Below are 27,751 nucleotides of genomic sequence, written 5' to 3'. Positions count from 1 at the left end.
GGCTTCCTTAAGCCTCTACTTAGAAGGTCATGTCTCAGCTGTGCTAGCTAGAGAAGTGGCCAAGCGCTAGCTGACACTGACAGGCACACTGCATCAGAGATAGCAGTTAGCAGCAGTTTCATTCATCTAACGTTATTGCAAACATGCAGGAATGGGCAAATCAGTTATGCGTGAGTAATCGATCGAATCGTAACGTTAACTGGAGAACTATCTGCATATATTTTGTAACTTTACTAGTATATACGTTGCTTGCTTCCAGCTGAATTTTATAGACATTCGAGCCTGCTATGCTAACGTTACCGTCGCGTTAGCCGGATGCTAGCCAGCTATCGAGCCTGAACTATGCTTTTTGGCTAACGTTAGTGGTTTAACTTAAAGTTAGCTAATTACTTGTATTGCTAGCTTGGTAGCTAGCTAACAACGCGCTATTAGTTCAGTACCAGTACTGACACGATAGCAGTGTGAATTATTGTTATGGAAATATGCCGTAATGATGTGAAAGCCAGTTATTTTGTCTAGCTGCGTTATCGACCGTTATAATAAGTAATGCTAACGTTACAGCATCATGTTTGGTTGACTTTGGCCACCAGCCTATCTGATGTTGACAGCTGTCTAAAGCTCAACGAATAATGAAACTGTTAACTAGCGTTGGATTCGTTGAACGCGATGATAGCAGTCAGTGGCAGGCCTCTGTCAGAAACGTGCATATCTATCTATTAAATATCTGATAGCCACCTTGTTTCTCTTGCATCAAACACGGTTTGCTGATTGATAGTTGCGCTAGTCTACCATAAGATCTGCATTAGAGACAGGACAAGATACCTGGCGATGTTTTGGTGGCACTAAAACAGCTCATCGCTACAGCTGAGCCAGTCAGTGAGTCCAGAGTGTTATGGATAGGTTTGGCTGTCAAGTAGAATTAGGATAACCTATCTAACATAGGTCACCTTCCATATCATTGAGTACAAGGCTAATGAAAGGCTAATACAATTTTTAGTCACAGCAGTTTTGATTTAGGAGTTAGCCTTTCAGTTTCATTCAGTGAATTTACTTTGGCTACAAAGGGATACATTGAGCCTGTGTGGGGAACTGCCAGGCATTTCATATATGTGTCATGATAATATAGTCCACAATCTTACAATAGCCTAGCCCCTAGTAGGACAGTGACTGATCACAATCCTCAACAATGTCTTGAATTTCTATGGGGAATGAGTCTTATTGTGATTGTGTGCATTCACATACTTTAAAAAATGGCAACATGCTTTAGAGTTAAGTGTAATAACTGTGCGCTAAAAGTACAAAGTACACTACAATGCACAAGACAAAGAAAGGAGAGACTATAGAGGGATACTTTCCATTTCTTAGGGGTATATATTGTTAAAGTGAGTGGTATTATCCTTTATAACTTTGATACTATGGCATAACTTGTAGAGCAGGATCTATTGTTGAAATGGGAAAAGATCTTTCTTAGAAAGGTGGTGGATCAAGAATGGAATTCAACAACAGGAAACGTATGGTGCTGTGTACTGCAGGGCTGCAGAATAAAATTTGAAGTTGACTCCATTAAAGAGATATTGTCAGCCAGGCTGATTAACTACATGCTGACCAAGAGGTTTTATGTTTTTAGAGGGGACATTAGTATTTATTTTCTTACCAAAAGTGCATTGTTTCCTTATTAGATAAATCGCTGTCAAGTGTCCAAGAGAAGACAGGAATTCCCTCTTTTTTTGCCTGTGCTTGCACTTCTAGAATTTCCTGTTGCCCTTGTGAATCCCTGAATTTCCATTCAGGAAAAGAGATAAAACAAGTTGTTATTTCTCTTTTTCATTCTCTCTCACTTTTGCAGGAGAACCGACAATTTGGCTCCAAGATGACGGACTCCAAGTACTTCACCACCACCAAGAAAGGTCTGATTGCTTATGTCATTTGTTCATTTATTAGATCAATTATTAATGTCGCTAAGAGGCTAACCACCTTAGTGACACATTACGTTTTCCTAATTGGGTACCTCAGTTATTACTAACATTAATAGGATTGGGTGGCACAGTCATACAGCTGGGCGGTGCTTAATTATGATCTCTGCACAGAGAGATACCCAACTCATTAGGCTGTTGGATTAGTCCAATTAGTTTAGCGCTGTTAAGTAATGTCAAAAAATGAAATTGAAGGAACTCACAGCAACATGATATGCTATGCTTATGTAATTATTCAGACTTTGAAGCCCAAGAGACTTCACAAAGGCCTATCTGATTTACCCGTTTTAAAGTTAAAGATGCTAAAGAAATGGATGCAGGTTTTCATATATTCTGTTTATTTGTTTTACATGCCATTTGTAGAATAGATGTGGTGATCAGTGCAAACAATAGGGTCAAAGGGAAAAACTTGACTCTTTTATTTTAGTTTCTTTAAAATTCCACCCCATTTTCCCATGCTGCCGTGCTCTTGTATCCATACAATAGTAATATCCATCAAACAACATTACCAAATGAATGGCCTAGTCTGGATCTGGAAGTAGAAAAAAACACCTAAAATGTTATCACCCTGTCTGTGTATGATAAATGGCGCCAAGACTTGAGCAGCTCTGGTTGTTCTTCTAAATCAGATTAGACACCCTGAGCATTAGCTCTCTGAGAATTAGCTGTCCTGCTGTCTCTCCTTGCTTGTGTTGCTCCTCTTTCACCCCCCCCCCCCCCCAAATTGGTGTGTGTTCCCACATAGATGCTTGCTAAATGCAAATGGATAATGCGTTCATGCTTATGAGGGATAATGTACAGGCTACTCATGTTTGTTTGGGATTGCATGAGACATCAGAGCATGTTGCGTCATTACCCTACAGCTTTTTCTGTGCATCTGGCCATTGTTTTTGTGTACAGTCCAGTGCTAAAATCTTCAGTGAGATTTGGAGGGATTACAGGCTTTCAAACGCTTGTAGACATTGAATAGTTGTGCTCAAATTAAAGCCCAAGATTGACGGTTTATTGTTTGAGTGTGTTTACACTCTTTGTCACGCAGACAGGCATGGCAGTGACACTCATCTGAAATGTAACCTAGTTAAAGTCCAGTCTAGTGTCTGTTTAACTTTTGTACATAGGTCACACAAATGGAACTGTTTGTGGTCCACTATCAGAGATACATATGATGTACTTTACCCAAAACTCAGACTCCAGATTCAGATTCATTCTTATTGAATGTTGTAGTGAGAAAAAATGCAGTTATTAAAATTGTATGTTGATAACATGCAAGAATTGAGCAAGAATTTGAAAGGCTCAGACGCGTGCATGAGAGCGGGGGCAAACTTAATAAATTCCAAATCTTTTACACAAAACACAGCTCTGCTAGTCAGTCTAGTTGTTACTCAAACATAAGCCAGCAAAAATAAATTTTGTCAGCATAGCCATTGCAGTGTTGAAGAAAGAAGAACTCAGCTCAGGCTGGGAGTGTCCAAGAGCATAGCTTCTTTATTGCATACATGTATGGGTCAGCGCACAGAGTCAGAGCATGTCTGACAAAGTAAGCCGCACACAGGATGGTGAGGTGCAGCTGTCTTTATACAGTGAAGCAAACAAGAGCCTGGCTACTTGGCCTTGAAGTAGAGATAACTTGTAGCAGTATAATGAACAGTACAAACTAGAACAAAGACAAATTGTGAGGCACCTGGGGACCTTGGGGGCACCTGGACAGTCGTAACAAGTTAATGAGAAAAAGGGTAAGGGGCTGAGGCAGGCAGGACCTGTGTGTGAGTCATCGCTAACATACAGCTGTCTAAATGGTTATGTAAGTCATCTATAAGTTTGCTTACACAAGTGTTACTCTAAAGTTTTATGAAGAAATGATGTTGACAAGATTAAAGGAACTGTGACTCAAAGGGTTAAAGGTGATGCTACTCTTCCAGTGGTTACAAACACACGTTGTGATCCAAATTGGTCAAGCCAGGTTCACTCTACACTGGAGAGAGAGTGCCGTCTCGGGCAAACTTGATAAATTCCAAACCTTTTATGTAAAACACAGGTCTGCTAGCTCAGTCTAGTTGTTATTGAAATATTCACTGGCAACTGTGGTCAATTAGTTGCCACAGTTGCCAAAGCCAAAGCTACCGGTTGACTTGACTGACCTGAATGTGGTTACTTCCTCTTGTCTTGTGCAGTGGGGAAAATAACTGGCTTCCTTACACAACAAGTTTATTCCAGTTCCAGTATTCAGTTTGGATTATCGCTGTTTCCCATCATCTTTCTGTGGGTATATTTGTTTCCTCTCTGCAGTCTGCAGGGTGGTCAGGAGTAGACTGAGCTATGCGCATGCGTGATTGACTGGCAGGAACTGACAACTCCTCGCAGAGAGCTCATCTGATTGGTTGTTTAGACTCAGGCATCCTGCGATTTTGGAGTGGCTGATTACAGGACCTGGAACAGTCACCGTACAGAGACCATATTTTTTCTTAGAGCATTTGAATTATTGATAGCCATCGGGATATAAAGAAAAATTGCCTACCCCAGCTTGAAGAGCAAACTAGATTCTACACATCATTGTGTGTGCAGGTGCTCATCATACTTTAAAAAAATGGTTGGCCCAGAATTTTACTGTATGTCAGTGTGGCCATTCTCTATTCACAAGGGGTTCTGATAGACGAGGTACCATTGTACATTCTTCATCAATGTGTCCAACCTCCAGTTTGTTTGCTGCACAGTTGGATGGCAACTCCTCTCCTCTCCCTACATGACAAACTGATTTTTTATTCTCTTGTGTGTACAGGGGAGATATTTGAGCTCAAGGCAGAGCTGAACAGCGATAAGAAAGAGAAGAAGAAGGAGGCTGTGAAGAAGGTCATTGCGTCTATGACGGTTGGGAAGGATGTCAGGTGAGCCTGGAGAAATAATGTCAGAAACTCCCACACTGTAATAATGTAACGCAATACCTTGTGATCTTGCGACACTAGTCACATAACACCCTTTCCCCCTTCCAGCGCTTTGTTCCCAGATGTGGTGAACTGCATGCAGACAGACAACCTGGAACTGAAGAAGCTGGTCTACCTCTACCTGATGAACTACGCCAAGAGTCAGCCAGACATGGCTATCATGGCTGTTAACACCTTTGTCAAGGTATAGCACAGTTTCTCATAAGTATGTAAAAACTGCATGTATGCATCTCCTCTTTTAATCATCATCTCTACTTATATATGCTATTCTGGTTAATAGTGAGTCTTCCCTGTTTCCCTCTTTAGTCTTTCTCAGGAAAATTGGTACATCACCTCATTTGAGTATTTGCTTGTCATTATTCATTTTCCAACTCTTCCAAACCACCCACCCAGGATTGCGAAGACCCTAACCCTCTTATTCGAGCCCTGGCTGTGCGTACCATGGGCTGTATCCGTGTGGACAAGATCACTGAGTACCTGTGTGAACCACTGAGGAAATGCCTGAAGGATGAAGACCCATATGTGAGGAAGACTGCGGCTGTGTGTGTAGCAAAGCTCCATGATATCAACGCCCAGCTGGTGGAGGACCAGGGCTTCCTGGATACCCTTAAGGACCTTATCTCTGACTCCAATCCCATGGTATGACACTCTCAGGCAGCCAGCTAGAGAGCCAGCCAGGCTTTCTGACCCAGGGTTACACAGTAGGCTATAGGCTCTAGTTCTGCATCTCACTGATAAGCCCTATGCTGGCACACAAATGTACATGAACATTATGGGAACATTGTTTTACTACAATGACTTAGTCTCTTTTACATCTGAATCTAGCTGGTGGCTACTATTCTTTCTGTCGGCACTTATCTGCATTCCCGTCTTCTTCCTTAGGTGGTAGCGAACGCAGTGGCAGCCCTGTCTGAGATAGCAGAGTCTCACCCCAACAGTAACCTGCTGGACCTGAACCCTCAGTCCATCAATAAGCTGCTGACAGCTCTAAATGAGTGCACAGAGTGGGGCCAGATCTTCATTTTAGACTGCCTGGCCAACTATACACCCCGCGATGATCGCGAGTCCCAAAGGTTAGAGAAGGCTCTTCCCTCACAAACAGACTTTCTTTTCCTCCAATTAGCATTAGCAATTAGTATTCCCAGCGAACCAAATGTAATTTGCTACTCTTTCTGTTTTTCTCCTATATCATCTACATCTGCTAGCATCTGTGAGCGGGTGACCCCTCGACTCTCCCATGCCAACTCTGCAGTAGTGTTGTCAGCAGTAAAAGTGCTGATGAAGTTCATGGAGATGCTGCCCAAGGACCTGGACTACTATGGCACCCTGCTGAAGAAGCTGGCCCCCCCACTGGTCACCCTTCTGTCTGCTGAGCCCGAGCTGCAATATGTGGCTCTCAGAAACATCAACCTCATTGTACAGAAACGGTAAACCTGGGGAGAAGGCCCCCCTCAGCACTATTTATACATTTTGAATTGTTGTTAATACCAGGCCTTAATAAATTGAGCCTTTTGTATGCTACGTTTCAGTAGGATGCCTTCTGCTTATTTGTCTGTTGTATAACAGACTTAAGCTAATTGCCACCAATAATAAATAAAAATGTCCATTTGCTTTTTAGCCCAGAGATCCTGAAACACGAGATGAAGGTTTTCTTTGTAAAGTACAATGACCCAATCTACGTCAAACTGGAGAAGTTGGACATCATGATTCGCCTAGCTTCTCAAGCCAACATCGCCCAGGTAACCCACCCATATAGATGCTCTACAGCAAGGAAACTCTACAATTTGATCACAAGATTTAGATGTCCTAGTACTCTCAGTGACACTGATGCTCTGGTACCTGTGTGCCTTGCTGTAGGTGCTGGCTGAGCTGAAGGAGTATGCCACTGAGGTGGATGTGGACTTTGTCCGTAAAGCGGTCCGAGCCATTGGCCGCTGTGCCATCAAAGTAGAGGTGGGTGGAGATGATGTAATACTGTCATCAGATGCTCTATTTGGCAAATCCTAGTATCTGCTACGTGTTGCAAGGATAAAGTATCAGTTTATAACATTCATGTTGACGCATTCTTGGACTCCACCAGATAACACCACTGAAAGTGACAAAATGCCACTAATAAAGCACAGCTGTAGTGTTTCTATGATGAACAGTAGGTGGCTCTGTTATCCTGACAGATTTTTATTTATTTATTTTTTTAATCTCCATCTGTTAGCAATCAGCAGAGCGCTGTGTCAGCACCCTGCTGGACCTCATCCAGACCAAGGTCAACTATGTGGTGCAGGAGGCCATTGTGGTCATCAAGGATATCTTCCGCAAGTACCCCAACAAGTAGGTTCGCTGTTTGGCATCAGTGTGGTCATTCACCCATTCTTCTGTGAGATTGACAATTCATATACAGGAAGAATTCTGATCAACTATCAATTATATTCTGTTTTGCAGTGAGTTTTCAGTGCAGAAAAATGTAGGAGGTAAAGCCAATGCTTGATTATATTTGCATCAGAGTGGGGATTTGATGATTTGTCTGTGGGTTGCTGTTTATTGGTCCATCAATCAAAAGTATTATCTATATGAAAGCACAGATGTTTATTAAAGCTTTATTACAGACTCAGTTTATTGGCCAGCCATTCAATTTGAAGCCGCTCATGGATGTGACATGCAGTGTCATGTACTCTGCTGTTGAAATGTAATAAAGGTATAGCACTTACTCACACATGCTAGTACTTACTCACGTATGCAAGCAGGCACCCTGACTTTTCCACTTCACTGACCCTCAGATTATATTCTCTTGGTCTTGAAATAGGCAGAGAAAAAGCTCATTACTCTGACATAAAGTGGTTTCTGCTTGGCTTTCATCACTAAATGTATGCAAAAGAGCTTTAGGGCAAGCAAATTGTCCTTACATAAACACACAGCTATATACAGTGTCCATAGTGCACAGTGCTAAACCCACCAACTCCCCCTGACCATGCCTAGTCAAAGGGCAGGCAGAGCTGGAGCGTGACTCCTGCTGTGGGTCCAGCAGATTGGATCCATATGCCAGGCAGAAAAAACTGTCCCACACAACAGCAGACTGTCACCCTGAAGCACTGGGCTGTTGTGCCACCTAAACCTCCAAGGGAGCAGCTTAGCAGGGCTTCCAACTTGGCATGGCTCAAGCTCTCAGCTATGAGTCACTACCCAGTCAAACTGCTGGTCTTTTAATTAGACATGAACTGTGTGTTTCTGCCTTAGAGGAAATGCATTATTTAGATGGAATTGGTTGTTGTGCTATTTGATCACGTTTAGGCCTCATTGTTTGCATGTATGAGGTAAGTGTTTTATGTGTATGCAGAGCAGATGCTGCTTTTGGTATTCATCAGCTGCTGCAGAAAATATTGGGGGATCAGCGAGTTGAACTCTGGTAATCGTGCTGTCAAAAGACTAACATGCTTCATGCTTCAAAATTAAAAAAATTACTGCCCTGGGAATCTGTAGTGACAGTTCAGTTTTTCTTCTGACTCTTTGTGTTCATCCTGGAAGAAAGAGTGTATGATATAATACATTTATAAACTGGTGACGAGGTGATCATTTATTTTTTTGTGTGTTCAGGGATCTATTTTTCAAGCTAGCTAGCAAATTAGCTTTAAACATAAGCCAAAACTATATATCTAGTACTGATTTGAGCCATTGAGTTGCTAAGTAATGTGAGAGTTTCCGCTATGTATTTCCTAAGTGAGATTGAGCAGGGATGATGCTTGCAAGTTGACATAGCAATAATCACAGACCGGCATGGGAGAAGCATGTAGCATTAGTGTCAATCAGGTCAGCCCAAACATTTTATTTTGTTTTGTTGTTGTAATAGCCATTGTTTCATAGATGACCAAAGATCTTTGTTGTCTACAACTGTATGGTGCATTACCCTATACCTGATCATTCAGTTGTCAGAATGAACTGATCATGTGCTTCTGTTGAGTTCCAAGTACCAAAAGACAAAGATTGTTTGCTAAAGAGAAACATCACCTTAAGTTCCTTAATTCACCTTAATTCAGAAGAATTGGCAATGTATGATTATTCTGATTTTTGTCTTGCCTCATGACGTTTGTTGAGTGTATGTATTGTTGCTTTGTGTGACTGTTGCCAGGTATGAGAGTGTGATTGCTACTCTGTGTGAGAACCTGGACTCCTTGGATGAGCCAGAGGCGCGTGCAGCCATGATCTGGATTGTGGGAGAGTACGCTGAGCGCATCGACAACGCTGACGAGCTGCTGGAGAGTTTCCTGGAAGGTTTCCATGATGAAAGCACTCAGGTCTGTTTGGGGTGGAGTGGGATTGGTTGTTCCTCTGAAGAGGTAAATGACCTCTACAAGGCTAGTGCCGTTAAGACATTTGTAGTCAGTGTGTGTCACACTTTGGTTACTTCAGTGGGGGACAACAAGAGGCTTTGGTTAGCTGCTGCCAAGCATTGAAAATTGAGTTGACATGCCATGCAACAACGGCCACAGAGAATTGGTCTTATTTAACTGATAAAATTTGTGGTAACTGCGAGAGAAATGAAAGAATCCTAGAGGGATGGAAATGTTTTGTTTTTCTGAGACTAAGCCTGCTAATGGGAATACACAGCACCTGTTTGGGAACATTTCAATAGTAATTTAAGTCTGTATTGTGTCTCATAGATTTCCATATCTGGCTGAGAGGCACATTTTGTAGAAAAGCAAGTCTTTAGTCTGTAGAGTATTTTGCCGCAGTTTGTTCTGGGATTAGGCCTAGCCTTACTTGTTTGGAGAGCTCACCCTAAGCAATAGATTAATTCCCATATTAATGCCTTGGAGAGGATATTGTGTTGGCTATAAAGTGATTTTCATTGGTAGAAATGCATTACACTGCAGATGCTCCCTTTTGTGCTGTTGTTAGGTTATTGCAAGTAGCTTCAGTCTAGTCAGTTGAATGTTGCATCACTGTTTTCTCTGTTTTTGTGGGGGTTTTTCTGCCGGTCATATGTGTTGCTGAGCTTTCAGTCTAAATGTCCTTCATCAGAGGATAAATGTATGGAAGTTGTTTAGATCGAAACATCTGTAATGCATATGAAAATCACATGGATGTAGGTGTGGAAGTATTCTCCTCAGACTTAACTGTACAATTGAACAATCTTATTTTGAATGTAAATGGGAGGTGTAAATGAAACCCTCCTTCACCCTAGTATATTAATTGTTTAAAATAAGGTATCCTGAGCAGGAATAGTGAGATGCACCCCGTCACTATATTTCATTTGTAGCCTAAATCAAAACTGTACTGTCTGACACTAGCTGCATACAAGTGTTAGTATTGGTGATGAGTTGTGATCTGTGTGTCCGCTGGGTCCTCTAGGTGCAGCTGCAGCTACTGACGGCCATAGTCAAGTTGTTCCTGAAAAAGCCGACTGAGACCCAGGAGCTGGTGCAGCAAGTGCTAAGCCTGGCCACACAGGTGAGAATAAACACACGCACAGGCACACATCATTTATGCGCCAGCTATCATCTCCATCTACAAACATGTTAAAATTCTCACCCCACTGAATCTTATCCCCTCTCCCATGTCTTTCTCCTGTCCTTTCTGTAATTTGCTCTCATCAAAACACTCCCTTTGACCTCTCTCCTTAGCTCTTATTCTTTGTAGAAGATCATTAGGGCGGTATTGTTTGAGATGGAAGACAATAATGTTGGGCATTACCTCCACATATAAGTGTGTGTGTAGTTTAAAACACATACTTTAGATTCTGTGTAAAGATGACAAGCTAGTGCAAAAAGGGGTTATCAGCAGTTATCACTGCTCCAACTCTCCTTATAACCTTATAAAAAGGCCCTGAGAAATCGTCTGCGTATAAGACAGAAAATTGCCAGTGAAAATAACATGATAACCATTACGCTCTGCATTAATATTCTGTCCGCTGTACGTGAAGCGGTTATGTATTCACCTGGCAGTGCACTAATGTAAAATTCCTTTGTTAAAAGAAAATCAAAACTGCTTGAGCTATATCTGGCTAATAATGGCCGACAAAGAACGGAGTTGCTGCTCCTCAAAACCTATCTGCTGCTGCGAGTACAGAAGATAGCAAAACAACAAATAATATAGTCAGGAGTATCTTGGCAGTAACCAAAGCAATTAAATGATATTACATCTATCCATGAGATAGACCTGCACTGTGAAGTTGAAAAGCCATGTAAATGGCTCAATAGCAGCCAGCAGTTACACTAGTATGCAGTTCATACCAGCATACAGTAGTTCAGGGTTGAGATTGTTTTTCCTGTTTCTAGTTGTTTATGTCTATGGTTGTTCATGGCTCTGTTTAAAAACCTATGGTTATGGTTTCATCTAGGTTGTTCTTTGTTAAATACAGATTTAACTAGTCCATACCCGGGGATGCGCGGGCCACAACTCCGCACAGACTTGCCAAAAATGCACATAAACAGTGTCAATTTGGGAAAATGGAAAAATCAGCTTCGTCAGTCCCTGCCTTTGCCAATGCTCAATGCCCATGTGCAGTTTCAGATTGATTGGCCAAGCCATTGAGGAGCAAAATGGATGCAGACAGACAGACGGACAGAGTTTTCCTCATTTTATAGTAGGAAGAGCAAATTCTCTGTTTTTATACTTCAGTGATAAGTCATTATAAAGCCATGGGTTTAATGCCTTAATATCTAAGCAATGGCAATGATTACAAGAAAAAAAAGTTTGGACATTAATGTTTCTTTCCAAACCACCCCCGGTTTTATTCAATTACCGATACAAATACAAATGGTAGCATCTCTGCACATGTGTGTGTGTTGCCTGTATGTTTATATGCATGAATAAAATATGCATGTATTCTTTTATGTACATTGGGAGGGGTGCAAACTGTCTGTAGCCATCAAATGTTCAGCATAGACTACCCATGATGATGCACTATAAAATGTAGTTGCACTTGCGTCATATGAACTCTGTGCTCACACCACATTGTCTCTCACACACACATACACACTCGCACACAAGGGCAGAGTCTACTGCTGTGAGTGAGCCTACTTTGGGAAGTCATGGACTCCTGTTGTCCACATTTGGCCTCAAAATAGCCCAGAGCAGAATACGCTCATCGTGGAATGGATCGGGTCTCTCAATTTGTACCTTGCTCAGAAATGGTCTGTGATACACATGCAAAACATTGTTTTCTCATATGAAATTATTTAATGAATGGTAATTAATTCAGTGATTGATCCAACAAATAGGTTTGGCAACAGTGCTCAGAAGTGTTCATTTTCTGTAATTAGGCTGCCGTGTGTGTGTGTGTGTGTGTGTGTGTGTGTGTGTGTGTGTGTGTGTGTGTGTGTGTGTGTGTGTGTGTGTGTGTGTGTGTGTGTGTGTGTGTGTGTGTGTGTGTGTGTGTGTGTGTGTGTGTGTGTGTGTGTGTGTGTGTGTGTGTGTGTGTGTGTGTGTGTGTGTGTGTGTGTGTGTGTGTGTGTGTGTGTGTGTGTGTGTGTGTGTACCAAGCATGGATGGGACAGACACACACATAATTGAGAGCAGTAATGCAGGAAAAAAGCAGCAAAGGCGAGAGAACACACCTTACAACTTAAAACAGCCTTATAACAAAATTAGATAATGCATTTTATTGCTGCCATCCATGTCAACACTGAAAGGAGAGAAGATCCTTGGGGTTTTGAGGGAATCAATCAGTCCTGAAAACTTCTAGCAGGTAGTATCTTGGCTATGATACATTTTCAGAATCTGCAGACATTTGGAATAGTTGAGAGTTTAAAACATTCATTTCACAGGGTTTTCTCTTCACAGTTCTCAAATTCTGTGAGCCTCACACATTATCTGTAGATTTTAGAATTCATGGCCTGTATCATGTAAGATCTTATTTTTAAGCTTATTTGATTTTGTTGAAATCCAAAGAACCTTCTACTGTTGCCATGCTAATTAAGATGTACAATGGTAAGTTGCCTTATCCTGTACCCAAGTGCTAGCGCTAGCCCAAGGCTGAGTCCTTAACTTTGTTCTTGATATCTTTGAATCTCTGCTCAGTCTCCTAAATCAGGGGCAAGCAAAGAAGTGTCTAACATTAGGTATTCATTATACACGCTACATAAATAATACTCTTCACCCTCATGCCTCCATCTTTGTCTCCAGGACTCAGACAACCCAGACCTTCGTGACCGCGGCTACATCTACTGGCGTCTGCTCTCCACCGACCCCGTGGCCGCCAAGGAGGTGGTCCTGGCTGAGAAGCCTCTGATTTCCGAGGAGACGGACCTGATTGAGCCCACCCTGCTGGAGGAGCTCATCTGCCACATTGGCACCCTGGCATCTGTCTACCACAAGCCCCCCAGTGCCTTTGTGGAGGGCAGCCGCGGGGTGCAGCACAAGAGGCTCCCAGCTCGTGCCGGATCGTGAGTCACGCACATACCGCTCTGATGTTTTTTAAAACCGCCGCAGTCATTCAGTCAGGAGGTTTATTTATTCAAGTGGACCTCGCTTCTTGACTCCTCGATCATGTTTTCCCTTAAGTCTGCTGAGTCATACACTCGTCAGTAGAGTCTAGTTGTGCAGCTGTTTTCCTTCCTTCCTGCCTTCAGATGAAACACATTGCACCTAGTTAATGTTGTTCGCTCTGGGTGTTTTGATCAGAGATGTTCGAGCCTCATCTTTAGCTCGGCTAAAGAAGAGTCACATCATCGGTTTGATTACAAATTAAGTTTACAGTATTAAAAGAAATTCACAATTAATCAAATCACCAGAAATCTAGTAGAGTCTAGTATTTAAAACAATAATAAAATAAATAACATTACCACTTAAATAAATAACCTACAGCAATCTTATTGAACTTTTGGTAACACTGTAGATTAGGGAACACAACTATTAATAAGTTTCTTATTAACAGGGCTGCAACTAACGATTATATTCATTGTCGATTAATCTGTCGATTATTTTCTCGATTAATCGATTAGTTGTTTGGTCTATAAAATGTCAGAAAATGGTGAAAAATGTCAACCAGTGTTTCCCAAAGCCCAAGATGACGTCCTCAAATGTCTTGTTTTGTCCACAACCCAAAGATATTCAGTTTACTGTCATAGAGGAGTAAAGAAACCAGAAAATATTCACATTTAAGAAGCTGGAATCAGAGAATTTTGACTTATTTTTCTTAAAAACTTACTCAAACCGATTCATCGATTATCAAAATAGTTGGCGATTAATTTAATAGTTGACAACTAATCGATTAATCGATTAATCGTTGCAGCTCTACTTACTAACATGCATATTAGTAACGTATTGGTTCATTGTTAGTCATTACAGACCACTTATTAGCACCTTATTCTGCACTGTTGGATTCTACAAGTATACCCCATTAATTATGGGTTTTCCCTCAATAGCCTCCTAATTAGTGCTTCCAGCAGTCTGTAAAGAAGTTGTTGCACATGAATTGGGCTTTCAGTATGCTTTGCTCAGTATGGGGCTTATAAGGTGCTTGTATCACATATTATTGGATTTATTGGATGGGGAATTATTCAAGTATTGAGGGAAAACCCATAGTTAATAGTTAATGTGTTCCCTAATATAAAGTTACAGAACTTTTTTTTCCACACTTGCCACTCTCTGTCCTGTAGCGGGGAGAGTGCGGAGAGCCCAGACACGGGTTCTGCTGCTGGAGTCTCCGAGGCCCCCCCTGCTGTCATCCCATCCCAGGGAGACCTCCTGGGAGATCTGCTCAATCTGGACCTGACCCCTCCCACCACAACTGGACCACCACCCCCCACCTCCGGCATGCAGATGGGGGCCATGGACCTTCTTGGAGGAGGACTGGACAGCCTGGTAGGTGCTCCCCTCTGGCACCAATACTGTTCTGCTGAAGCTGTCAGGCTCTAAAAGGCATCTCAAAATCTATCTCACAAACCAATGGGTTTTCCACTGGTCAGCTAGTTTCTCTAATGGGAGTTAGTTACAGTACTGTATGATTTTTCTTCTTTCTACCTTTTATTTGTGCTTTCTTCTGCTTTCTTTTTGCCTTTTGACCCTTGTGTCTTTTCCTCTCTTTATTCAATGCTACACCTGCAGATGGGGGATGAGTCTGAATCGGTAATTACATGGAGGGAGAGGGCGCAGCAGTCACACATCATGTCATACCATTTTAGCGCTAAGAGATGAACTTGATCACTGCCATGTTTTACTCTCTTGTTCACATGCATCTGTCTGACATTTCCACACATCATTCATCATCTCTTATCATCCTGATATGTACTGTAAATGTACCGCTCAACCCTTGAGTCCCATCTCTTCTTACCTCTGGGCTCTGCGGTGTGTTTCATCTTTCAATCAGCCGCACATGTCTCTGCGGACGGACACTCCTCAGTCACCTCAGCTCTCACATCAGTCCCCATCGCCCCCAGATTACAGCCCCACTGAGGTTGGTCCAGGGGCCTGCAGTGGACCAGTAAAGGCCAGCGCCAGCCTAGAATCCCCTCTTGTCCCCTGTGTACCGCTGTGACCTTTTGAATAATCTTCCCCAGCAGTTGCTCTGTCTTTTGTAGTTCACCAGACTTGCAGTTCATATCAAACTGTTTTAGTTCCCACTTTCCTCTGAGATTTTAGGAAATCTTGCCCATGTTTTTTGTCACAATTCTATCCTCTATGTAGTTGAGCTTTGCCAGTCTGTTCCATCACTGTATGTTTTGCATCATCACCTTATTATCATCACCACAACAGTGACACACACACACTTGATTGCTTTCACTTATCACTCAGTGAGTAGCATTTATGCAAACCCTATTGGAACTCAATAGCCATGCTGCTGGAATTATAGTGGACAGTGAAAGTTCAGTTATATAAAATGAGAAGTAAACTTAAAATATTCTATGCCCTGTACTGATACCCCCTTTTGCTAGATGATACTCTTTCACAGTCTAAACCTATAGCTGTCGTTAATCATGAAAGTGGCTTCTTAGCCCATCACACTCCTCCATCCATCCTCCTCAAACCTCCCAGAATGTTTTTTATATTGCACCAATATATAACCTGCATTTTTGTGCTCTCTGATTTTTCCCCTCACTCAGCTTGGCGGAGACATCGGAGGAAGTCCTGCTGTAAGTCATCTTGTTTGATTTTTCAAACATATTGTGTTTTGATTGCTCAATACGGAGTGACTTTGAATGTGTTTAGGGTAACATGTTGCTTTGTGGTCCACAGATGGGGGCTGGTTTTGGTGCTGCTCCAGCTGTAATGCCGGCCTCCTTCAACACCCCAGTGGGTGGTGGTCTGAGCGACCTGTTTGACCTGGGAGGGGGAGTTGGTATGCCCATGGGAGCCTACATCCCTTCTAAAACAGTGAGTCTCCATATGCTGTGATGGGACACAGAGTAATATAGCCGCAGTGGCAGGCCAGAATAGGAAATAAACAGAATGTCAATCAGCTGCAAAGACAATAAAATGATTGACTGCACTGCATGTGTGTCAATGGTGAATAAGCATTGCTCTCTGTGTTCAGGTGTGGCTACCAGCTATGAAGGCCAAGGGTCTGGAGATTTCGGGGACCTTTGCCCGTCGTGCTGGGGTCATCCAAATGGAGATGACCCTCACTAATAAAGCTATGAGTGTCATGACTGACTTTGCCATCCAGTTCAACAGAAACAGGTGAGAGAACTTTGATGAATACTAAAATTAAATGGTGTAAATCTTGAGCACCGTGCATAGGCATCATTGTTTAGATTTGTTGTTGTGTTGTTGTATGTTTGTTCATCTTTGTTTCTTTGTCTTTTCTCCTCTGTGTTCATCTGTAGCTTTGGTCTCGCCCCGGCCGGTCCACTCCAGGTTCTCACTCCCCTCAGCCCAAACCAGACTATTGAAGTCGCCCTCCCCCTCAACACCGTGGGACCCGTCATGAAGATGGAGCCCCTCAATAACCTGCAGGTAATTTCCCCACAGTGTGCGTGTGTGTTTTTTATTTAATTATTTATTTTTGCTTTCATTTTATGTGGATATGCAAGTCTACATGTCAGCTTAACACTGAGGTTAGAATAATTTGTCCACATTTTGGACAGTAACAGATTTTGTAATCTTTTTTTGCTATGTACAGTTTTCAATTTGGGTGTCAAATGATACAATTACCATGGGGCTAGCAAGAGCATAATGGTTTGAGGATGGTTTAGTACCACAGATGTTATCCGCCTGTAGTGATTTAACCAACTATGTGCTCTATATTGCCTTTGAATAATTTAGTTTGGAATGTCGGCAACACCTGAATTCTCATAGAGATGCGGTGTAATGTAGAATTACCTTAGAAAGAGATTTTAAGACTCTGTTGTTTCTAGGTTGTTAAGTCACTGCATGTTGAGTTTTTGATGAAATATGAGAAAAGATTACTCAGAGCTCAGTTTGTCCAGATTGTTTTGCCAATCTGGCTCTTGCATATAAAAAGAGCTGTCTTTTTTTTTTTTTTTTTTTTTTACAGTTCTTCCTCCAAAATTAACATTGTCAGTATTCTAACCTCTTAGTCATTTATCTTTTTATATCCCAAATGAGGACTACAGAGCTGAAACATCAAAAAATTTGTCTTGGTTAAATTGCTTATGGAGCTGACTATCTCATCAGACGGTTTTGTCCTTATCATATGCTTGTAATGATTATCGAGCAACGCCATACTAAGTTTCCATCCTCGTTGCGTGAGGCTTTGCTTTTTCTCATTAGCAATTCAGCTACCATGAGGTTGAATTCCCATGCTGCAAATGAAAAGGAAATAAAATATAAGACAGCCTTCAGAACAGTTATGATTAGGTCCAAATAAAAAGAGATGAAGAGGCTGGCTTCTTTTTGATCAGGGCGGTTCTTTTAACCGGGCAGAATAGTGCGCTGGCGCCCGGTGCAGCTGGAGAGAGGAGATAAGAGAGTCGAGGGGGGGATGATGGAGGTGGGGACAGTCATTAGTGGTCACACAACACATGGCTGCTTTGTTTCTCCTGGTCTCAGTAACCCTGCTAACCTTCCACTCTGCTGCCTGTGCGCTCTGCTTTGAAGGGTACTACCACCCATTTTAACATGTCCAATCTTATTCTTGTCTTTTGAGAGGTTCTCTGTTATTCTTGTCTTGATGGGAGATAATGCTCCAGGGCATTATTTGGAATGCTTTCTTTTAGTTTTGTGCTGAATGAACACTGCCACAGGCTGCCATTATATCACTAAAACCCCTTTAAAATCACTGCATTTAAGGAAAACGCCATAGTAACTTTGGGTGGCAGTTTCCTAGGCCATTTTGCCATAGTAGAGCCTTCTTCTCTAAAGATAATGTGACACCTCAGTTTAAAGTGTCATCAAACATGGTGATTTTGTGGAGGGTTGTTAGGTTTTCAACGCATCTAAAAACAATGTCAGTGATAAAACAAGCACAAGCTATTCAATAGTGAGCATATTACAAAAAATAGTCTGATAGATCAACTTATCATACAACATAAGACCTGTAATATGTCAAAAATTGTAGTATTGTCTTCCAAGTTGGATTTGGTGTCTGACCTGCTCTTCTTTGGTCACCTTTGCTCCGCACAGATAATAGTTATTACTTTTGCTTCCCCTTACTAATAGAGCTCCAGTCCTTCAATTTACTAAAATTTTGACTGTAAAGGATTCTGTAGCCTCTTTTGTGCTCCTTGTATTACCAACAGTCCTGCACTGCACCCATGACTAAGACGCCCTCATAAATTATTCAGGAGTCATTCTCCTGCCATCCTCTGGCTGTACTCACTGTCCTTCTCTCAACACTCCTTTGTTGAGCAGCCTGATCAATATCACCGCCCACTGCCGTCACTGCTCCAGGTGCCTCCATTATACAGTAGTTGTTATTGCGTTTCAATGTCTTGCGTTTTTGCCATCAGCACCCTAGACTGTAGAGCGTCCTGCTTGAGGAACTAAATAATTTCTCAAAATGCACTTTTATAGACTTGCTTTTATGTGATGTTTTTGATTTTTGCCCACTTTTCAAACTTGCCTCTTTTTTTTTTTCTCCTCTTTACTTTTGAATGTGTCTCCTATTTTTATCTTCTTTTATATTTTGTTATTCTTGCCACTTGTAAAGCACTTTGTAAACTGCTTTTATATAATTGCTCTATAAATAAAGCTTATTTTTGATATTTTTAGACTCTAGATATTGCATGCCAGATTTCTTTGGCAAACAGAAGCCTCAAGCCTGCCTTAGACTGAGAGACATGAAGGGAGACCATAGACAGAACATGAATTTCAGCGATAAAACTGTAGAATATAGTGTTGCAGAGATGTGATGATGATGTGTGTTATTCCCAAAGGCGTGTAACCTTGTTCAGTAAATGCCACAAATACACCAGCAATAGAGATCCTTAAAGGGCACTTGAAAAGTAATTACTCATATATTGCTTCTTGTTTCTCCTCCTGTGGTCTTCCTCTACCCCCTCCTTGGATGTAATCACTCTCGCAGGTGGCTGTTAAGAACAACATTGACGTATTCTACTTCAGCTGCCAGTACCCCATCAGCATGTTGTTTGTAGAGGATGGGAAGATGGGTGAGTGTCTCTTGGCTAATTCTCTTCCTTCAAAAGCCTCAAACCCTATTGACGTCAACACAGGACAATTACGTCAGTCTTTTCATCGAGTGCACATTTGTGTGACTGTTGAGCTGTGTGTGTATGTGTGCAACGCAGACACAGATTTGTGTGAGCGTCCGCATGCCTGCACTCATGCATCTGGGGGCTGCACACTTGCTCCTAGATCGCGCAGCAGTGGTGTTTTTGGTCAGTTGTGTCTTTTTCATTTTTTTTTTACTCGCTCTGGTGGATTCAATCTGGGAAAACGTGTTGCCATTTCTCCCTGTGGAGCCTCCAGATGGGGCCATCAGCGGGACTGCTGCCGGAGGCTGCAAGCTAATGCTCCGAAGCCTAAACCACAGCAGGAAGCCTTATGTCCGGAGTACAAACAACAAACCACTATTTCATTGTGTTTTTTTTTTTTCTTGTTTTTTTGTTCCACCACAGTCTGTACCTCTACCAGTACAAATCCTATTTTTTATTCCTCATAAACATCTCACTGTGTGCTGTGTCTTCTTGTTTCTTCATCCACAGAGAGACAGGTGTTCCTTGCTACATGGAAAGACATTCCTAATGACAATGAGTCCCAGTTCCAGATCAAGGACTGTCATCTCAACTCAGGTGAGAAGGAGGAGGAGAGAAAGTTGAAGACAATTGCAGGAGCTAAAGAACACTATACTGTGCCTCCTATAGCTTGCAGCCTCTTCATGCGAGTGACAGCCAGTAGCTTAAGATGTGGCGCTAGGATGACAGAGCAGTGGCGATCTGAAAGCCTGATCCTCACTAATGAAGCAAATTGTATTTGATGAGAACTCATCATAGTCTGCAGTCCCTATTTACGAGTGATAATTTAGTTTTACACAAGCGTGAGAGCAGCTGAACTGGAGAAGAATTCCTAATGACAGCTTAATGGAGATTTCCCCCAACAGATTGAATTTCTTCTTCGTGAACAAAGAGAGAGGGTTTCAGATCCTGCTGGGGCATGGCAGCGAGATGGAGGCTGAGGATGGAAGTTAATTCCAAATTAGTGTCTATATCTTTGCTACACAGACAGCTGGGATGGAGTGACTACCACTGAATTTAGTGAATGATATAGGGAAATAGAAATCCTGCAGGGTCTGGTACATTCAGTGGCGGTTTTTAGACAACCACAGAACGTGACAGGAGTCAGTGAGGCAGACTACATATTGAATAATAATAATATTCAGAGAACTTGGACAAAAAAAGAGCAGTAACTTTTTCAGACTGAGAAAAGAAGAGGCAGTAAACATTTAATCAGTACCAATGTACACTGTGTGAATCTTTGAATGTGTTCCCTCCATAGATGCAGCCTCCAGCAAACTGCAGGGCAGCAACATCTTCACCATAGCCAAGCGCACAGTGGAGGGTCAGGACATGCTGTACCAGTCTATGAAACTCAGCAATGGCATCTGGGTGCTGGCTGAGCTGCGGGTGCAGGCGGGAAACCCAAACTACACGGTGAGCATAAACCTTGCAGTGTTGTATCCATGAGGTCACTGTTTTGTTGACGCCACCATTTTGACTCCCAATTTGACTCCCAAAAGAAATACTCATCAGTTTAAGAAAGTGCCTACCTTCCCTATTTCATTAAATAATGCACTTTACTTACAGAGCACCGATTAAAAATGTTATATGTTGTGCTGACAGTTGTAATAATCGTGTCAGGATGGAGGGGGTGAAATTTGATTATTTTCCCACTGATAAAGGGAGACGTGACACAGTAGCAACAATTTTATAATTATGTTATGTTATCTTACCTCCCCGGTAATCAGGAACAAGTTTATTCGCTTGAATATTAAGTACTTTTGATAGTTTCACTCACGTAGAAGTGAAATACAGAAATGCATCGGTTCTTTTGTATGCCTGAAGGGTTTGACCGGAACTGGGAGATGCCTTGTGAATAAGATGTAGCAGGTTATCTGCAGACTTTAGTGGTGTCAGCGATGCTCGTGTTGGAGAGCAAGGGTCACATCCTCCAAGAAATAGATTAAATCTTTTTAAAATGTCTTTCCTCCTCTTCCGAAGTCAGTTGAGTCATTTGCGTGCTCATGGTCACTTGTTGTGTAGTAAGTGGTTCACGTCCCCGCAGTGGTAGATGACAGAGACAGATGACATCATACCAGCAGTTGAGTTGAACGAGTACAGACATGACCACGATTGAGGTGTGGTGATGAGTGGTGAGAGAGTGAAGGGGAGAGAGTAGTTGATTGCACATTGATTGGAGTGTGGTTCTAGTATCGGTGACTCATCTCTGTGTGCGTGTGTGTGTGTGTGTGTGTGTGCAGGTGTGCACATGCGTTAGTGTGTGTGTTCTCCCTTGTGATGCTGCATGTCTGTGGTTTGTCAGTGTGCTGCGGCCTCCGCCCCTGATGGATGGTGTTTGCCTTTCGAAATTCTGCATGACTAGTCCAGAACTGTGACCTTGGTGTGAGTCTCCTCCCAGCTCATTACTCAGTCTCCCTTGAGATCATGTTTTTATTCATAAGGTGGCATTTAATGTCTTTTTGTTTCCTGGATGAGTCGATTTACATCAGTCACTCCCGTCTTGCTCAGTAAATCTGTATGTTCAGAATTTTAAACTTAATATTGACACCCTCCAGAATTTAATGAGGAAACGTGACCTGATATAGAAGATTAGGAAAATCAATTCAGTGTTAAGTGTCAGTTCACTGAGGTAAAGTATGAGGTTATTGAATGCCATGGTTTTTATTAAACAATTTTGTCACAGTGTGTTCTTTTGTGTATAATTATTTTCTGTTGGACTTGTGTGTTTTTCATTTTCTTGTCCTTGTTTTGTTGTGTTTTTATGTCCCCTCTGCGTCCATTTGTGGTGTTGGCTCATTAATTCAGGATCTGGAGGTTGGTGCTATTATCACAATGTTTTCATTCGTCCACCTTCAGCTGTTTCTGTTCTTGCTCCTTCTGTCTTTTTCTTCACGTCTCCCACTCTGGTTTCATGTTGTTACTGAATTTTTAATGCCAGATGTTTCCTTGGTGCGCCTGGAAAGGCTCTCCTGCCCGCTTTCTACAGATGGATGCCATCATAAAATGTTTAGTGAAGACTAGATATTCTATCTAACCATGTTGCATGTATAACGTGCGTCTCTCTGTGCTGCTGGCTGCTGCATGGTCCCATCGCTCTCTTGGCACAGCACATGAAAGCCAAGCTGCCAAAGCCTTTTGTCGGCAGCTATTTTTAGAAATGAAGAAGTAAAGCCCTGCCACCGCATGTTTTCTGGTTTCTGCTGAGTTTATGAAGACTAGATTCTCTGTGCAATTTTACAGCAGCTACTACTTTTCCATGAGCAGAGGAGTGTGCTAGCTTGTTTGGTATTTGCTGCTGCAGACCTTTACTTTTTGTAGGTTAAACATGGCTTGGCTTAATTCTCTGGTATCACACCACTTAGTTGGCTTCTCCTCTCCCATGATGCCTCACTACTTGTATCGCTAGGCTCGTTTGAGATGACTTCCTGCACGCCTGGAAAATAGAAGAGAGTAGCCGAGTGCAGTCAGGCGAGGAATCAACAAGCCGAACACTCCCGACTGCACACTCGCTTCTCTTTTTCTTCTTCTTCAGTTTTGTAACGGAGGTTGATAAACAATTTAAAAGGTGCATTACCGTCACCCACACTCACTGTGCTCTAACAACCCAGACCTTCACGTTACTTATTTTTATTTCTTAAGTCTCTTCATTTCACGGTGGGTGTGTGATACAACTGTGATGAACCAATGAGCGCTCAGCTCGATGCGTTTCCCATCATCCTCGGAGCTGTGCAGTCGGTGGAGAGCGGCTGCAGCGCCTCCTTCCAAAAACTGCAGCGGCCTCGGTCCCACGAGATTCCTGTGGCTCGCGCAGTCGGGTCGGCGGAGCAAGTCGGACAACTTTTCTAAGCATCATGCAACGGACCAAGCAAGTCGCTGGTCAAAACTGCGCAGGACTTGCTCATCTCAAACGAGCCTACTACCTTTTTGACATGGAACATAGTGCCCTCATCTCCCATCCCCTGTCCCCATGGCAACGATGTGACCAATAGTGTTGGCTGATTCTCTCTCCCCGCCTCCTGAGCTGGTAATTGCAAGGGTTTCAGTAAAACTGATAGTTTCAACACAGAAATGGACACCCTTCACCACCATGCTGCCCGACACTCCCTTTCTGTGTGTCTAACGTAGAGTTAATATTTTTCCCAGAAGTGACTATTTTTGGTTAACACATTTAATTGACATGCTAAATAATGTAGGGCAAGACCTAATTTAGTAGCCTACCTAAAGGAGCCCTGCTTTAGACTAGAAACCTATTTGAACATAACTTATGCCCAGCGATATAGGCTGTGTCAATATCAAAGCTTATGATGAAGATGCATATTAAGTATATAATAGTATTAAGTATATAAATTATATTTTATCTTTTAGCTTCACATCCTGAGGGAAACTCTGTGATAGATATTTGCGTTGATATAGTAGCAGTGTTAAATTTCATCATTATGTCTTAACTTGACAAGATCATGAGTAGAAAATGAGGCCTCTGTGATGTGTAATTTTTACCAGTGTCATTTGTTCCCCAAAACATGCGAATTTTCAGTCCTTGAATTTCACCAAACAAGACTTTGAAAGGCATGAAAAAGTCCTTGAATTTGATGCCCAAGTGAGTGGGAACCCTCTAATAATTTTAAAATGAAAACAAGTAGCCTGTGCTGCATTGGTTCATGAAAATGCTGCGCCAGCCCCTGGCTGCGATTTATGCAACGTTTTATAATGGCCCCTGCAGTGTTTCCAGGCTGTTTATTTGCTTGTGTGTCCAATGATGTGCATCCATGTGCCTGTCCGTCATTGGAGTAAGTTGGTAGAAAGAAAAAACCTCCACTGCACATGAATCTTGAACATTTTTGAGACTTTATATTTAAAAAACAGAATTATGTAATCTCCTGCATACCATTCCCTTGGGATGATGAAAAGAAGCTGGATAATAGCCAGGGTGGTGTTTTTATTTCTTCATCTCTGATTTTCTCTCAATCCACACTAGTAGTTACACACCTCCGGGTGATCGCCACCCTCCTCCATCATTACTGCAGTTCCCTGTTTTCACATTCTTTGTCAGGCGAGGAAATATTTTATTTATATATAATGTTTTATTTCCTTGCCTTTCTAACCCTAATGTAATACTGATAATTTAGCAGTAAGCCTTAAGCAGAATGCATGCGTACCACACTACCCAACTGGTGACAGACTGTCTTAATAGCTGGTTCTACACAGCAGCTAGAGCATCCGCATTTCCTCACATTTTGCCCCATGCTGACAGCAGAGTGCCTACCTAAATATTGCCAGCAGCAGCATGCATTAGTAAAGAGGCCTGAGTGCACTGAGGCAACATTCAAGGAGCTGTGCAATGTTCCTGCTATTCCAGCGCTACTCTGTGGTATCTACCGCAACGTTGCTCAAGGACACTCCATCGCCTTGGGTTGATCTCCTATTCATTTTGTCCGGGAGGGACCCGGAATGAACCTCTCAACTGTCAGACTTGCCACGTCTCTGCTGAATAATTGATTATAATCATAATGCCGACACCGTCAATGACACAACATTATCTATCCGGATGCCATTATCACAAAGCTCTGGCTGTCTTGTGTGTTTCCTGTAAAGAGCCGGTTCCAGGCACTGGGAAAATTGACTCCTGCAATATGAGCGCAGATGAAAAGGAACCTGCCTTTTGTGATGCTGTATCAGATCCTGAAGCTACTCCCAGCCTGGAATAACATCAAAAGAGTGGAGCGGCTGGCAATGCAAGAATATTTTCTCTTGTTTTTTGTTTTTGCCGGTAGCTGATGAGATGGAATTAAAAGGAGAATTTATAATGCAAAGTTTTTTCTCTTCTGGAATTATAATGATTTTTTTTCCTGGAAAAAAGTGTAAAAGGACAATGAGGTTTTCTTTTTGTTTACCAAGGTCTCCTTTACACTTGAGCTGGTGAAGCGGCAGAAATAATAATGATGCTTGTTGGATTATGCCTCAGGTTATCCCATTCATGCTCCATTATGCAGCACATCAAAGATTTTGTTTGATCATATCAAGTCAGTAGCTACATCAGCCTAGCCTATACTGCTCCATCATTACTGACACTAAATTGATTCCGCTCTAGTTCTCACACTTTATTTTTATGGCTTGACATTAAGACTGCTACTGTGACTCCGCATGAAAGATGTAAGAAGTAAGCTGCTTAGCTATAGCTTGTAGATGAAATGTAGTTTATGTGGCTGGTCATTGCCTGCAGTAACTTTTTATCCGTTTTATCATGCTCCATGTCACACAATGGTCACTGATAGACCCTCCTCTGCCTTGATGTGAGCCTTCCTAAACTTTGCCTCACTAAACTCTGCATCTAACACACTAGCTTGTTTAAAATAAAGTGAAATTACATTTGCAATGCAGTTATACACCATTGTAACGCTGCCTGACTCCTCTCTCCTCAGGTCTCTCTGAAGTGCAGAGCCCCAGAAGTGTCCCAGTGTGTGTTCCAGAGCTACGAGGCAGTGCTGAAGAACTGAACCCCACACACACACACACAGACTGGAGACCAGGCGTGGGGAAGCGACCCAGGCTCAGCCCTCAGCCTCCCAGACTCCTGAACCTCCCTCCACCTCCTTCTGACCCACAGACCATTCTACAACTTTACCAAATGCAGGAGCCTCATCCTGCTGTGCGCGGCCTGGAGACTGGGCTCCTCATTCTGTCATCCAGCTTTTTCACCAGGACATTTAACAGTTTATTGTCTGATTCTGACCCATTGCCGATCCATTTTTTTTCTAAGACTGCAGAAGTATCTGGTTCACTTCCTTGGCTAGCCTTATCCCGTCCCCATCCTCACTCTGATTGTGAGTTTTTGCTGTTTTGTATGTTCGTTCACACTCTACAATTCGGTCTCAGATTGGGTCTGACATATCAGCTAGTGCTAAATGTCCTGCATGATTTGCAGATTCGGCAGTTCCTCCAGCCTTCCCCGCCTCAGCCATTCTGCGATGACCTTTCTGCTTCTGGGAAAGAAGGCTGTATGATTTGTGATGCTGTGACTGTTTTCTCTGCATGATTCTATTTCCATGATTACCTAGCCCCTCATCTCTGCAAATTGGAGTCTATTTATAGCGTCTGCAATCAGCAGTTGAATCACCACTGTCAGCATATTTATTTGGGGTGCTTTCAATTAACATGTGACAGTAAAAGGCTCATGTTTTCCCACCTACTGGGCTTAAACCCCTGTACAGCTGTGTTGTCAGCCACCCCCGCCCCTCTGCCCCCTCCTCCAGCCGTTTCAAATAGGATGTGCCTGTCTGGGCCTAGGAAGAGACGCTTAAATACTTAGAAACCACATTATCGTTGTCTCTGTCCTTTTATGATGGAGTTTTCTTTAGTATGTGTGATTAGTCTCCTCACAGCTTTTGATGTTCTAATTGGGATCAGTCTTTTTGCGTTACAGATCCTCTGCTGTCCCGTTAGAGCAGGATGTCTTTGCTGTGTGCTTGGGCATTTGTTTGTCTGTGTGGATTTGTCTTTTTGTTTTTTGCGTCAATACCTGAAGATTTATAGACAGAAGGAACCGTTGTCTTGTATATGCACAGTTCCATTCTCCGCTCTCCAACTCAGTCATTCCATTGTTTAGTTTGTGTTTGTAGTCCAATTAATGTACATCTGGGGAAGTGAGAGCCTCAGGTGTTGCGGGACGTTGTGTCCGCTGTGGGCTCTACGTCAGCGACGAGCCACTTGGGCTCTCTGCCAGTCTGCTTTCTCTCTCCTCTCATCGCAGCTTTTCAAGCACCGTCGCCACCTGAGATCAAGGCTTAGAGGTGAAATAATCCTCAACCATGAAGTCATGGTTTGTTGTTCTGCTCCTGAATACTAAGTGCATATAGGTAGCACAAATAACAATCTATCTTGATTGAAAAGAAGGTTAGAACATTCAATACAACAACATTCAATACCCTGTTTTACCGACGGCCTCTAAAAAGGAATTGGATTTTGTTTTTTTTCTGTCATTAAACTGAATCCCTTTTTTCCCAGCTCTACAGGATGTATGCACTTAAGCTAACACCATTTTAGAGATGACAATGGAGGCAGTTGTGTGTGTTTGCGTGTGTCTTTGTGTGTGGTGATGGCTGATTCATATGAGATGCTGTATAAAAAAAACAAAACAAAAAAAAAGAATCTGGTGATGGAAAAATCAAATGTTTTTGATTGATTTGATTTTGTTCAATGTGTGTACATCATTTGAAACAGAACTATTAAAAATCTGATATATTCACAGATGTTC

At 42.3% G+C, this 27,751-nt stretch overlaps 1 protein-coding gene across 2 annotated transcripts; it reads left to right on the top strand.

Moving 5' to 3' along the window:
• Positions 1–54: 54 nt before the first annotated feature.
• Positions 55–27,725, top strand: ap1b1 (adaptor related protein complex 1 subunit beta 1). Of its 2 annotated transcripts, XM_071523135.1 has the most exons (23): positions 55–170; positions 1,847–1,907; positions 4,750–4,855; positions 4,961–5,096; positions 5,306–5,551; positions 5,795–5,985; positions 6,118–6,339; positions 6,531–6,651; positions 6,770–6,865; positions 7,122–7,237; positions 9,030–9,195; positions 10,253–10,351; positions 13,028–13,287; positions 14,503–14,707; positions 14,951–14,971; positions 16,079–16,216; positions 16,377–16,522; positions 16,669–16,798; positions 19,329–19,413; positions 19,969–20,055; positions 20,759–20,913; positions 22,306–22,314; positions 25,920–27,725. In XM_071523135.1, the coding sequence occupies exons 1-23, from the start codon at positions 144–146 to the stop codon at positions 25,992–25,994; spliced, it is 2,898 nt and encodes a 965-aa protein (XP_071379236.1). In that variant the 5' UTR covers positions 55–143; the 3' UTR covers positions 25,995–27,725. The 2 variants fall into 2 exon arrangements, with proteins under 2 accessions (XP_071379236.1, XP_071379235.1); XM_071523134.1 differs by lacking the exons at positions 14,951–14,971; positions 22,306–22,314 and adding an exon at positions 15,946–15,975.
• The last annotated feature ends 26 nt before the right edge of the window (positions 27,726–27,751 follow it).

This window comes from Centroberyx affinis, unplaced genomic scaffold (genome assembly GCF_046629955.1).
Source record: "Centroberyx affinis isolate AG114_WGS23_722 - 3 ecotype Tasmania unplaced genomic scaffold, CSIRO-AGI_Caff_v1 ptg001070l_1, whole genome shotgun sequence".
NCBI classification, from domain to species: Eukaryota; Metazoa; Chordata; class Actinopteri; order Beryciformes; family Berycidae; genus Centroberyx; species Centroberyx affinis.
Note: the sequence above shows the minus strand (reverse complement) of the source record. Positions and strands in the feature narration are given on the sequence as shown.

Bases quoted from the DNA above. Each gene is read 5' to 3' on its own strand.
- ap1b1 (XM_071523134.1), top strand. From the start codon at position 144: ATGCAGGAATGGGCAAATCAGTTATGC. The intron at 171-1,846 runs GTGAGTAATCGA...TCACTTTTGCAG, and splicing joins AATGGGCAAATCAGTTATGC to GAGAACCGACAATTTGGCTC. The intron at 5,097-5,305 runs GTATAGCACAGT...CCACCCACCCAG, and splicing joins CTGTTAACACCTTTGTCAAG to GATTGCGAAGACCCTAACCC.